The following is a 13,701-nucleotide window of genomic DNA, read 5'->3' as shown; positions in this document are numbered from 1 at the left end:
TTTGGTCCGACTCTCCTTCACCGCATGAAAACCGTTACATACATTTCCTAATGAAGACTGTGACTTACAATGTATATTCCTCAATGTTGATGGACGAGTCCTGGGTGGATTAATATTTGAACATTTATTATCAAAAACACTCCTGCAGCATTGAGTCACATTAAAACAGATGTATGTGTGATTTTGCTCACTCAGCATTGTTCCACATGGCATGCTAAATTACAAAATATAAAATTAAATGTGAATCCATTGATGCATATCAATCACTTTGATAAAATCAAATGCTATTTCATTTGTCACATGCTTCATGAACAACTGGTACAGTACGATTATTATTTAAATGATTAGTTATGGGCCCTTCACAACAATGTAAAAAAAAAGAGGAGAGAAATAATGCACATTTTCACTTGCAAATGTATTTTGTGGCAAACTGTTGAGGTAAATTTGAACTTGTGGCAAACAATTCTATTGTTGCTGGAAATTTGCTGCAAACTCAATATGAATATGCATATTAGATACTGAGTGTTAATACTGAGTGTTAACATCATTGGAATGTTTCATTTACATAAACAAATTCACAATAACTTGAAACGAACTTACTTCTCATAAAAAAAATGAAACATACTGAATGTCGTTAATATACTAAACATGTATTCAATTACTTAACAGATTAAAAAAATACAACTTGAAATCAGAAGAAAAGAGCAAAGACTGGATAAATAAATTGTTTATTAAATCTTTTAATGTAACTACAACATTTACATGAGAGAAATGTGAACACTATGGGGATGTTGATAAGATGTTTAAAGTGGCAATTACATCATTATTTACATGAGCCAAGTGATAACTGAACAATAGATTTCAACCAATGGAAGTTTAGAAGATAATTAACAACATTTTAATAATTAATAAACCAAAAATTAAATCAAACCCAGTTCAGAACTGTTGCCTTTTTTGTGTGAACTTTGGAGCTGGCAGCCCTGTGGACATCCTTTGTCCAAAGCTTGTTGCATGAAAACAATCAGAAAACACAAAACAAAAGCAAAATGAGGACACTGAAAACATTATTTGGGCATTTTAAAAGTTAGCAATCGTGTAATGCCTAATATGGCAATTCAATTGCAATTAATCAATTAACCTAACTCTCGAAGTATTCCTGTCCTCAACCCCTAGCTGTCTGCATAGAAAACTGTCCGGCTGCTAAAGGGTTACTAGCTACACTATCTACTGCTGTTGTGCCCTTGACCAAGGCACTTTACCCTAAGTGCCTGTGAGCTGCTCCAAGCCTGTGTTGTGTGTCAGGTTGGTCACTGTGACAGAATATCTATGCAAATTACAAATAAAGATAGTATGGTAAAATGAAGGCCGTACTATCTACTGTAATTCTCTCGACCACTGCTACTTCCACAATGCATACAAAGCCCTCCCCCGCCCTCCCTTTGGTAAATCCGACCACGATGCCATCTTGCTCGTCCCGGCTTATAGGCAGACACTCAAACAGGATGTACCAGTCACGAGAACCGTTTAAGGCTGCTGGCCCAGACGGCATCCCCAGCCGCGTCCTCAGAGCTGGCTGGTGTGTTTACCGACATATTTAACCACTCTCCCAGTCTGTTATCCCCATATACCTCATGATGTTCACCATTGTTTCTGTACCCAAGAAGGCAAAGATAACTGAACTAAATGACCACCGCCCCTTAGCACTCACTTCTGTCATCATGAAATGCTTTCAGAGGCTAGTTCAAGGAGCATATCACCAACACCTTACCGGCCACCCTAAACCCACTACAGTTTGCATTTGGATCTGTATGGTAGCTGTACATTTATTATGTCTAGTCCCAAAGTGGCTGTATGGTTCTATAAGGCTCTGGTGAAGTTAAGTCTTTCAAGTTTCTGCTAAGGTTGTACTAATGGTTATCACAATATGGACGACCTGCTGTTTTACACAGGGTCAATAAAAGTCTGTGTTTTCTTCCCCAAAAATGCTGTCCCCACTTTAAACAATATATTTCTCAATCTATGGTTGTTCTTCTGGAAGGTTCTCCCTTCTCCACAGAAGAACTCTGGAGCTCTGTCAGAGTGACCATCGAGTTTGTGGTCACCTCCCTAACCAAGGCCCTTCACCCCCGATTGCTCAGTTTGGCCGGGCGGGCAGCTCTAGCAAGAATCTTGTTGTTTCAAAACTACTTTTATGTAAGAATGATGGAGGCCACTGTTTTATTGTGGACCTTAAATGCTGTAGACATTTTTTGGTACCATTCCACAGATCTGTGGCTCGACGCAATCCTGTCTCTCAGCTCTAATGACAATTCCTTTGACCTCATGGCTTGTTTTTCTCTGACATGCACTGTCAACTGTGAGACCTTATATAGACAGATGTGTGCCTTTCCAAATCATGTCAAAACAATTGAATTTACAACTGGTGGACTCCAATCAAGTTGTAGAAACATCTCAAGGATGATCAATGGAAATGCACCTGAGCTCAATTTCGAGTCTCATAGTAAAGGGTCTATATACTTATGTAAATGCGATATTTCTGTTTTAATTTTTAATAGATTTGCAAAAATGTCTAAAAACCTGTCTATCGTTGCCGTTATTGGGCGCATTGTGTGTTGATTGAGGATGAAGAAAATTTATTTTTATAAATTTTAGAATAAAGCATAACAATGCAACATAAAAATTGTGGAAAAGGGGACCCTTGTCTGACTACTTTCCGAACTTTATCTCCTATAGTTTTTGACACGATTTCCATTGAAATATAATTGGCATTAAAGAGATAAAATACTTTGGTCATTAGTTGGGTTACCATGGAGAGTTATAGTACCTGAAGACAGGGAGTTTCTAAGACACTCTTTCTTCTCCCACGCTAATGTAATGAGCTTCTCTACACACACACACACACACACACACACACACACACACACAATCACACACACACACACACACACACACACACACACACACACACACACACACACACACACACACACACACACACACACACACACACACACACACACACACACACACACACACACACACACACACACACACACACACACACAAGTTATTGTGTTAATGATGCCCACAACCTTCACGTCAATGGAATGAATGGCACAATTAAAATCAAAAAGTTGTGTTCTTTAACCTTTAATCGTCTCATATCAAGGCGATGTAGAGCTCCGTCCAGTTAGAGCAGCTTGTCATCTCAGTGGTGTCGTGTATTTGGCTATGCCGGATTAAGTGATATGACATGCTATTCTATAAAATCCTTTCTCTGTAATTAATATTACCTGATTGAGCTAATCATGTAAATGTAATTAACTAGAAAGTCGGGGCACCACGAAAGAGTATTTATAGAGCTGTAATCTCCCGAATAAACTCTTAATGACCTGGTAATATTTTACATCAATAGCAGTCAATATTAATCGTCACCATATTTCAGTCTCATCTGAAAGTTGTAAATTCTTGGTTATCTTCACGAACCCTGGCTAACAAATTGAATCAGCATAGCAAAATGGTTTAATTATTTATTTACTAAATACCTAACTAATCACACAGAATTACATATACTCAGAATGAAACATACCTTGATTGCAAATTATGTCATAAAGGAAAACGTCCCCAGCGGACGGAACAGATATGACAGCTGGTTACACAAAGAATGGGGGTTGGGTTTGAGTGAAAGAGTGGGAAGGCTGAGGGACAAAGGGAGAAACTATGTCTCTATCGGGTTGGTGGCAGCTACTCTGTCGTAAATACAGAATCTTATACATTCTAAATTACCGCCCATTTGGAAAAGGATAATGCAATAAATATTTACTCTGAGCTGCGCTTCAATAGGTTGGTGGTAGGTGGAAGGCCGTGTTGCCCAACAGAGTCCTTTATCCTTTGAAGAGTGTCTCTGACGGAGAACGGGATATGCTGAAGTTGGCTTAGTTCTGTAGTTGACATTTCAACGTTTGGACCGTCGTCCTATCGTCCTCGGAACAGGAGGTTACATTTTCGTCAAGGGCTTATATTATGGAGGGAGTGAAGGGTGTGTTTCATAGTTTACGGCCCATGTTCCTTCACAGGGGCCACTGATTGAGCAGAGCCCTAACCCAAATCTCTCATTTGGAAGCCAAAATTGAAATTTAATCTTTTTACAAATTGTTTTATTTAAAAATTTGAATTGCACAACAATTCCATGTGAATCTGATAACTAGAATGTGTAGACTTTCCCAGATACAGTTTATGTCGTCCTGTCATCAGTCATAATGTCTCAGATGAAAACCGAACTGACGTCATATTCATTAAGTACCAATGCATGTATTCAACTGGTTCTATTACTAAAATATTGTTCCTTTCCCCCCACTTGTTTGATGTTCCCAGACTCTCTATGTTTAACAAAGGCTCTTCAAGAGTGCTTCTTTGGAGTCAAGAGAGAGGGAAGGGAGAAAGGTATTCATGGGGGGAACGTCATGACAGTGGAGACAGGAGAGCAGAATTTGACCAATCACAGCAGTGACTGAAGAAGAGAGCAGAATTTGACCAATCACAGCGAAGACAGATGAAGAGAGCAGGACTTGACCAATCACAGCGAAGACAGAAGAGAGTAGAATGTGACCAATCACAGCGGAGACAGAAGAAGAGAGTATAATGTGACCAATCACAGCGGAGACAGAAGAAGAGAGTAGAATATGACCAATCACAGCGAAGACAGAAGAGCAGAATTTGACCAATCACAGAGGAGACAGAAGAAGAGAGCAGATCTCGACTATTTCTGGTGAGATCAAGTGCAAAAATATATGCACAGCAAGTAGGTAGTTGAAGTTGAACCTGTCGCCAAAAGGTCATCTGTTCGAATCGTGTTTTGAGCTCTAGAACTAAAGACTGATATTAACCTGGTGACTGAAGGGCCACTGGGTTCATATCCACAAGACAATCTGCTACCGTTGGGCCCTTGAGCAAGGCTCTTAACCCCGCAACATTCTCTCCATCCAGAGATGCAGCTTGACTATGTACTCCGGTGTGTCTGTGTGATGTGTGTGTGTGTGTGTGTGGGGGGGTGTAACTTTTTTTCATAAGTCCTGTGCCATTGGCTTGGACACACACACACACACACACACACACACACACGAACCCACACACACATTACAACCTAATGATGAGGAAAAATCAAGCATTCGCCAGGAGCATGGATTCCATGTCTGCTTTCGAAATGGCACCCTATTCCCTATATATTGCACTTCATTGAACCAGAGTAGTGCACTTCATTTAAACAGAGTAGTGCACTTCATTAGTGTGCTACTGTATACAGGGAATAGAGTGCCATTTGGGACACAGTTGTAAGTAATTGACATTCATTAAAAGCTGTACTCTGGGAAAACTAAACTACATGACAAGTCTGTAGTTTAATAGGAGGGTAATTTAACCCCAGAGTGAGGAGAGAGACAAAACAATCAGAGAAGCAATGTCTGACTGTCTGGACAATTCTTAATAGTTCCCTTTAATCAGAGGTAGCCTGGTGCAATTATGCACTCAGTGTACTAATAGCTCTCTGATCATCGGTAGTCAATTGTATGAGGATTTCAACAGCAAAATGGCTGCATCGTTAACTGTAAAAGTACGGCTGCATCAATAGCTGGGGAGGTACGGCTGCATCAATAGCTGGGGAGGTACGGCTGCATCAATAGCTGGGGAGGTACGGCTGCATCAATAGCTGGGGAGGTACGGCTGCATCAATAGCTGGGGGGTACGGCTGCATCAATAGCTGGGGAGGTACGGCTGCATCAATAGCTGGGGAGGTACGGCTGCATCAATAGCTGGGGAGGTACGGCTGCATCAATAGCTGGGGAGGTACGGCTGCATCGTTAACTGTAAAAGTACGGCTGCATCAATAGCTGGGGAGGTACAGCTGCATCAATAGCTGGGGAGATACGGCTGCATCAATAGCTGGGGAGGTACGGCTGCATCAATAGCTGGGGAGGTACGGCTGCATCAATAGCTGGGGAGGTACGGCTGCATCAATAGCTGGGGAGGTACGGCTGCATCATTGAAAAGCTTATTACTACCGTATATTCACAACAGTACCATGGAGATATTTTCTGTATCCAAAACCTTCAAATTACATTGAATATCATGGAATTTAAGGATTTTTGTACGCTAGCAAACCCGGGCCTAGCAGACTGTGATTTCAACCAGGTAACCCGGGCCTAGCAGACTGTGATTTCAACTAGCTAACCCGGGCCTAGTAGACTGTGATTTCAACTAGCTAACCCGGGCCTAGTAGACTGTGATTTCAACTAGCTAACCCGGGCCTAGTAGACTGTGATTTCAACTAGCTAACCCGGGCCTAGTAGACTGTGATTTCAACTAGCTAACCCAGGCCTAGTAGACTGTGATTTCAACTAGCTAACCCGGGCCTAGTAGACTGTGATATCAACTAGCTAACCCGGGCCTCGTATACTGTGATTTCATCTAGCTAACCCGGGTCTAGTAGACTGTGATTTCAACTAGCTAACCCGGGCCTAGTAGACTGTGATTTCAACTAGCTAACCCGGGCCTAGTAGACTGTGATTTCAACTTGCTAACCCGGGCCTAGCAGACTGTGATTTCAACTAGCTAACCCGGGCCTAGTAGACTGTGATTTCAACTAGCTAACCCGGGCCTAGTAGACTGTGATTGCAAACCCGGGTAACATTCAAGTGAAAAAATCTGAGCCGTTTGATATTTGAAAAGACATTTCACTGGCCTGGCGGGCAGGTAGGGGCACATTATCAAGCTAGCAGACCACACGACTGAACAGATGTCAAGGTTCCGACAAAACTAGGAGCTGTAGGACCTGCCTTTGACAGACTTCTTCCCATCTTAGCTCCTGTTGTATCAATATGTTTTGACTATGGCAGTTTACAATCCAGGGTTACTCCAGGCAGTTGAGCCATCTCAACTTGCTCCATTTCCACATTATTTATTACACGATTTAGTTGAGGTTCAGGGTTAAGTGAACGATTTGTCCCAAATACAATGCTTTTAGTTTTAGACATATTCAGGGCTACCATATTCCTTGCCGCCCATTCTGAAACTAACTGCAGCTCTTTGTTGAGTGTTGCAGTCATTTCAGGCTCTGTAGTAGCTGATCTGTATAGTGTTCAGTCATCCACATACATAAACACACTGGCTTTACTCAATTCCTGGTTATGTTGGAGAGTCATCCATTAATGAACACCCTCTGTGTTCTGTTATACAAGTAACTGTTTGTCCATAATATAGCAGGGGGTGTAAAGCCAGAACACATCAGTTTTACCAGCTGCAGACTATGATCGATAATGTCAAAAAGCCTAACAAAACAGGGTTGACTCTACAGGTTAGCCGATTTCTTCTTAAATCACCCATAAAATCCCCTAGTGACAAAGCGGATTGGCAATTGAATGCAAGCTTCACAAAAAAAAATGTAGTTTTAAAAAAAATTGTATAAAAAGTGTCTGGCCTGAATATCTGTGGGTAACAGGGTTGACTTGTTTTGCTTGAGCCAATCTGTTGTCCACAACACAACACCAGAAAATGGGCAGAAAGAGTCAAACCACCTGTTTTTAATCTATGACGAGACTATCAGATGTTCTCTTTTTATTTTATTTAAAAAATATATTTTTCCCATATTAAAACGAGAGTTCAGTTCACGTGTGACACGGTTGATCTTAACGTGAAGGACAGACGGTAAATGAATCACTAAATCACAGGAAATGAATAGTTGTCTTCAGACAGTACTTTGTCAGAGCAACAAACTAACTAGGACTTTACAGTGATTGAGAAACTTCTGATAAATGTTTGGATTAAGTGGTTTAAAATCATAAGGGACACAGGGTCACGTAAAAATGCTTGAATTTTGGAACTTTAGCAAGAAATTATTCACATTAAAAATCTGATTTATTGAATTCTCTATGTGGTCTAAAATTAAAGGGCACTTCATTTAAATATAACAGGCTTTTAAAATACAATACTGGTGCACAATTTCTACTTAAAGTATTAAAGGGACGCAAAAAGGCACTATTTTTTGGGGGGTGAAATGACGCAGATGTTGGGGATGTTACTTCAAATGAACAGAGGTCTGCACACTAAATTCGCCTCCCAATCACCACTTTTACTGACAACATACTGACATGACACAGACCTTCGTCAGGTCGAAATTATGATTCCTTAGCATCGAGTCTAACCTTTAAAAATACATTTCTATAAAGAAGATAAAGCTTTTTTGGGGGGGAAAATTGGAAGGTACTTGTACCGTTTTACAGTTATTGTGAGATGATGCAGGAAAATCATCCCTTGTCCTTTCCCAGAAAACAACTAGTTGTCCTTTTTAATACACCATTACATTTCAAGGAAGCAATAACTGCCTTCTCGGGCTGAGAAAACAGACATCTCCTGTCATGAAATCTGTCTTGAAGCCTGAACGCTTGATAGACTGTCTTCAGATTCCAGCCTGCTGAGGGGAGGACGGCTCGTAATAAAGGCTGGATCGGAGTAAATGGAATGGAATGAAACACATCACACGTTTGACACCATTCTATTTACTCCGATCCACACTTTCTATTCCATTCCAGACATTATTATGAGTCGTCATCCCCTCAGCAGCATCTACTAATTCTCATGTCAACATGAGCTCTACACATTACAAACGGTTGTCAAACAGGCTAAAGTTTCATGTTGAGTGGCTTTTATATTGAGTAAATGTTCTGACTCAATGTTTTTCCCTACAAACAAACGACACCATTCGTAGTCCAACGAATTGTTTGTGCACGGTAGTAGTAGTAGCCCACAGGCCATTTATTTGTGTCTATCAGCGGCAGCACAAATGGGGCCAACAGTGCCCCCTGCTGGTGGCGTGATGGTATTAATGGAGAAAGGGGTTCTATTAGGGGCAGGGAGAGGCGGACCATCGGGAAAAAGCCCAGGCAGACACGGGCCAGAGCGTATTCCCTGTACATACCTGTATTAATAAGGAGACAGATGGGACACTATAGTGTTAGCATCGGCTTTCGGGACGTCTTCAATAAAATAAGATATTTCTTTAGAGATAAAAAAAAATGGACATGGTTACAGATAACTTTCCCAAAATTCCAAGGTTTTCCTGAAATCGCAGTTGGGAAAACCTGGGAATCTGGAAAACCTGGGAATTTTGGGAAAGTTACCGTAACTTTATAAGCTTACAGAGCATTATGGGTACAGTAGTACATCATGCTACAATAAAATTATAGGCTCCCGAGTGGTGCAGTGGTCTAAGGCACTACATCTCACTGCTAGAAGTGTCACTACAGGCACCCTGGTTCAAATCCAGGCTGTAACACACACGGCTGTGATTTTTTTGCCCAGTGTAGGCTGTCATTGTAAATAAGAATTTGTTCTTAACTGACTTGCCTCGTTAAATAAAATGAAAAAATACCAAAGAAGAAGACGGCCACCGCGACCCAGAGGCTTTTCAACACGATATCCTTGATGACTGTGCTGCTGTACAGGTCCTCGTCATCTTTCACCACGATGATGTTACCATGGGAATCCTCATCCCCATCGTCCCACCGAGCCAGAGCAGAGGGGAAGTCCAGTCTTAGAGACTCAGGAGGGAGCACCTGGATGGAAGGAAGAGGAGGAAAATATTCTATCATTTATTTTGTCTCTAGGCAGGCTCCGAGCTGGATTTTAACGGTTCAATGAAAGCTGAGGGGAGGACGGCTCATAACAATATGAGGGATCACATTTTTTTAATATCAACTTTTGTTTTTAATTTAGCGAAGGCTCTTGTCCAGAGTGACTTATAATCAATGCATTCAACTAAGGTTATGTAGGTCAAAATACTCACAGATAAAGTTATTATTTATTTATTTCAAACAGTATTTTTTTGATTCCGGGTCTGGATAGAATGCAATGCCTCCCACCTTGAGCCCCAGGTAGAGTCTCTTGACCCTGCGGTAATCAGTGTCCTGTACATCACAGCGGTATGTCCCAGCATCCTCCTCCCTCACCTAGGTTGAAGATATTCATGTTAGGACAATGTTCTAGTCACGTGAGTAAGCTTTCGACAAAATAAACGGAACCATCGCCGTTGCTAACTAGAATCGTTGCTTCCGTCCGTTTAGAATTCTTCTGCATTCATGCAAAGTGTTCTGGGAATTTTTAGAACCCTCTTGACATAACCTTGGTTATCTTCAACCTAGCTCACTCACCGGGTCCAGGACCAGCCGGTCTAACCTGGGGGCGTCCCAGCGTCCCATCAGAGAGTCGTCGGTGGTCACCACCCCCCGAGCGTGGCGCCACGATACCCGGAAGGAGAAGCGACCCATGGCCTCCATCACCTCACCCAGACAGTCCAGCTCCAACCGCTGACCAGCTTGCACAGTGACAGTCTGGAGAAGAGGAGTACAAGAGGAGGAGGGGGAAGGGGGAGGAGGAGGAATAGAAGGAGGAGGAGGAGGGGGAAATGTACTTCAAGGGGACAACCACAGCAGATACTGTTGCAGGAAACACTCCAATTGCCACCTCACTGCACATCAGAATTTCCTGTCCGACCTGGGATTCCGAACTCTACTACATGGACAAGACTTGGTAAGGGATTGTGACAGTCACAAAAGAGGTACATAAGCAGCAAAAAAATAATTACCTGACAATTGACCAGGATAATAGACCAGGATAATAGACCAGGACATTAGACCAGGATAATAGACCAGGACATTAGACCAGGATAATAGACCAGGATACTAGACCAGGATAATAGACCAGGACATTAGACCAGGATAATAGACCAGGACATTAGACCAGGATAATAGACCAGGACATTAGAACAGGATAATAGACCAGGACAATAGACCAGGATAATAGACCAGGATAATAGACCAGGACATTAGACCAGGATAATAGACCAGGACATTAGACCAGGATAATAGACCAGGACATTAGAGCAGGATAATAGACCAGGACATTAGAGCAGGATAATAGACCAGAATAATACACCAGGACATTAGACTAGGATAATAGACCAGGACATTAGACCAGGATAATAGACCAGGACATTAGAGCAGGATAATAGACCAGAATAATAGACCAGGACATTAGACCAGGATAATAGACCAGGACATTAGACCAGGATAATAGACCAGGACATTAGAGCAGGATAATAGACCAGAATAATAGACCAGGACATTAGACCAGGATAATAGACCAGGACATTAGACCAGGATAATAGACCAGGACATTAGACCAGGATAATAGACCAGAATAATAGACCAGGACATTAGACCAGGATAATAGACCAGGACATTAGACCAGGATAATAGACCAGAATGATAGACCAGGAGAATAGACCAGGACAATAGACCAGGATAATAGACCAGAATTATAGACCAGGAGAATAGACCAGGACAATAGACCAGGATAATAGACCAGAATAATAGACCAGGAGAATAGACCAGGATAATAGACCAGGATAATAGACCAGGATATTAGACCAGGATAATAGACCAGGATAAGAGACCTGGACATTAGACCAGGATAATAGACCAGGATAATAGACCAGGATAATAGACCAGGACATTAGACCAGGACATTAGACCAGGATAATAGACCAGGACATTAGACCAGGATACTAGACCAGGACAATAGACCAGGATGTTAGACCAGGATACTAGACCAGGACAATAGACCAGGATATTAGACCAGGATAATAGACCAGGACATTAGACCAGGATAATATACCAGGACATTAGACCAGGATACTAGACCAGGACAATAGACCAGGATATTAGACCAGGATAATAGACCAGGACATTATAGACCAGGAAAATAGACCAGGACAATAGATCAGGAAAATAGACCAGGACATTAGACCAGGATAATAGACCAGGACATTAGACCAGGATAATAGACCAGGACAATAGACCAGGAAAATAGACCAGGATAATAGACCAGGAAAATAGACCAGGACAATAGACCAGGACATTAGACCAGGATAATAGACCAGGATAATAGACCAGGATAATATACCAGCACAATAGACCAGGACAATAGACCAGGATAATAGACCAGGATAATAGACCAGGATAATAGACCAGAACAATAGACCAGGACAATAGACCAGGACAATAGACCAGAACAATATACCAGGACAATAGACCAGGATAATAGACCAGGACAATAGACCAGGACAATAGACCAGGATAATAGACCAGGATAATAGAACAGCACAATAGACCAAGATAATAGACCAGGACAACATACCAGGATAACACAACAGACCAGGATAACAGAAATGAACAGGATAATCGACCAGGATCATAGACCAGGAAAATAGCCCAGGAATTCACAATAGACCAGGACAATGGACCAGGATAATAGACCAGGAATACAGACCAGGATAACTGACTAGGATAACACAATAGACCAGGATAACACAATAGACCAGGACAATGGACCAGGATAACACAATAGACCAGGATAACACAATAGACAAGGACAATAAACCAGGATACCACAATATACAGGGACAATAGACCAGGACAACAGACCTGGACAAAGACCAGGACAATAGACCAGGACAAAGACCAGGACATTAGACCAGGACAACACAACAGACCAGGACATTGGACCAGGACAATAATAGACAGGGACAATAGACCAGGACAAAGACCAGGACAATAGACCTGGACATTAGACCAGGACAACACAATAGACCAGGAAAATAGACCAGGACAATAGACCAGGACAACACAATGGACCAGGACAATAGACCAAGATAACACAATAGACCAGTACACTAGACCAGGACAATAGACCAGGACAATACACCAGGACAATAGACCAGGATAACACAATAGACCAGGATAACACACTAGACCAGGACAATAGACCAGGACAATAGACCAGGACAATAGACCAGGACAACAGACCAGGATGACAGACGAGGTCAACAGACCAGGACAATAGACCAGGAGAATATACCAGGACAATAGACCAGGACAATAGACCAGGATAACACAATAACATCAGTGACTTATTTCCATTGTGGTCCAAATATTATTAATTGTATGTATTTACGGCGAGATTATTCACCTGCAGACCACACTGCCAGGAGTCCACACAGCGGACCTTCCGGACATGGCAGTCCTTCTCCTCCCCGACCTGGCCCTCTCTCAGTGGGCACAGCTCCTGGGTGCGTAGGCCCAGACCACAGGTGGTGCTGCATGGAGAGCTGTGTATGATGACCTCTGCTGGGACGGCATTCAAGTCCTCCAGGTCAGCAATGGACAGGGGGTTAGGGGTAGGACTGGACAGGCAGCAGAGGAGGAGGAAGGACCAGGACACGAGGGAGATTGACATGTACAGACACAGACCCCAACTCCCCATCTGTGTGTCTCTGTGTCTGTATTTGTCTCTATAAATTACTGCAGTGTGTGGAGTGAATAAGGGAAGATGCTGTTATTTGAAAGTAATCTATTTCAATTAATGATCCATCTAAAATTCTAAAATGGAACAGGATGTAATCCATTCCAATATTGTGACATCACAACATCATGGAAGTTCTGGAACTCAAAAGCATCATAGTGAGAGGAGTTGCAGGGTATTTGTCTGCCACCTAGTGTTCATAACCTGTAATAACATGACAGATGGGTCAGAACATCTCTAAAACAATGACTTTAGAAAAACATTAGGAATAGCTTCACTTTCCATGACAGA

General features: G+C 42.0%; 1 protein-coding gene across 1 annotated transcript; it reads right to left on the bottom strand.

Annotated features, from left to right (window-relative positions):
- Nucleotides 1-232: 232 nt before the first annotated feature.
- On the bottom strand, nucleotides 233-13,371 carry tmem81 (transmembrane protein 81). Its single transcript, XM_064993602.1, has 5 exons — nucleotides 13,078-13,371; nucleotides 10,200-10,379; nucleotides 9,912-9,998; nucleotides 9,422-9,605; nucleotides 233-1,003 (listed from the first exon to the last, which is right to left on the bottom strand). Exons 1-5 carry the CDS (start codon nucleotides 13,369-13,371, stop codon nucleotides 921-923), a joined length of 828 nt encoding a protein of 275 aa, XP_064849674.1. The 3' UTR covers nucleotides 233-920.
- Nucleotides 13,372-13,701: the final 330 nt, after the last annotated feature.

This window comes from Oncorhynchus masou, chromosome 18 (assembly GCF_036934945.1).
Source record: "Oncorhynchus masou masou isolate Uvic2021 chromosome 18, UVic_Omas_1.1, whole genome shotgun sequence".
NCBI classification, from domain to species: Eukaryota; Metazoa; Chordata; class Actinopteri; order Salmoniformes; family Salmonidae; genus Oncorhynchus; species Oncorhynchus masou.
The sequence above is the reverse complement of the archived record's forward strand: the minus strand, read 5'-3'. Positions and strand labels throughout refer to the sequence as shown.

Bases quoted from the DNA above. Each gene is read 5' to 3' on its own strand.
- tmem81 (XM_064993602.1), bottom strand. From the start codon at position 13,371: ATGGGGAGTTGGGGTCTGTGTCTGTACATGTCAATCTCCCTCGTGTCC. The intron at 10,380-13,077 runs GTGAATAATCTC...CCTCTTCTCCAG, and splicing joins CCTGGCAGTGTGGTCTGCAG to ACTGTCACTGTGCAAGCTGG. The intron at 9,999-10,199 runs GTGAGTGAGCTA...TCTTCAACCTAG, and splicing joins ACCGGCTGGTCCTGGACCCG to GTGAGGGAGGAGGATGCTGG.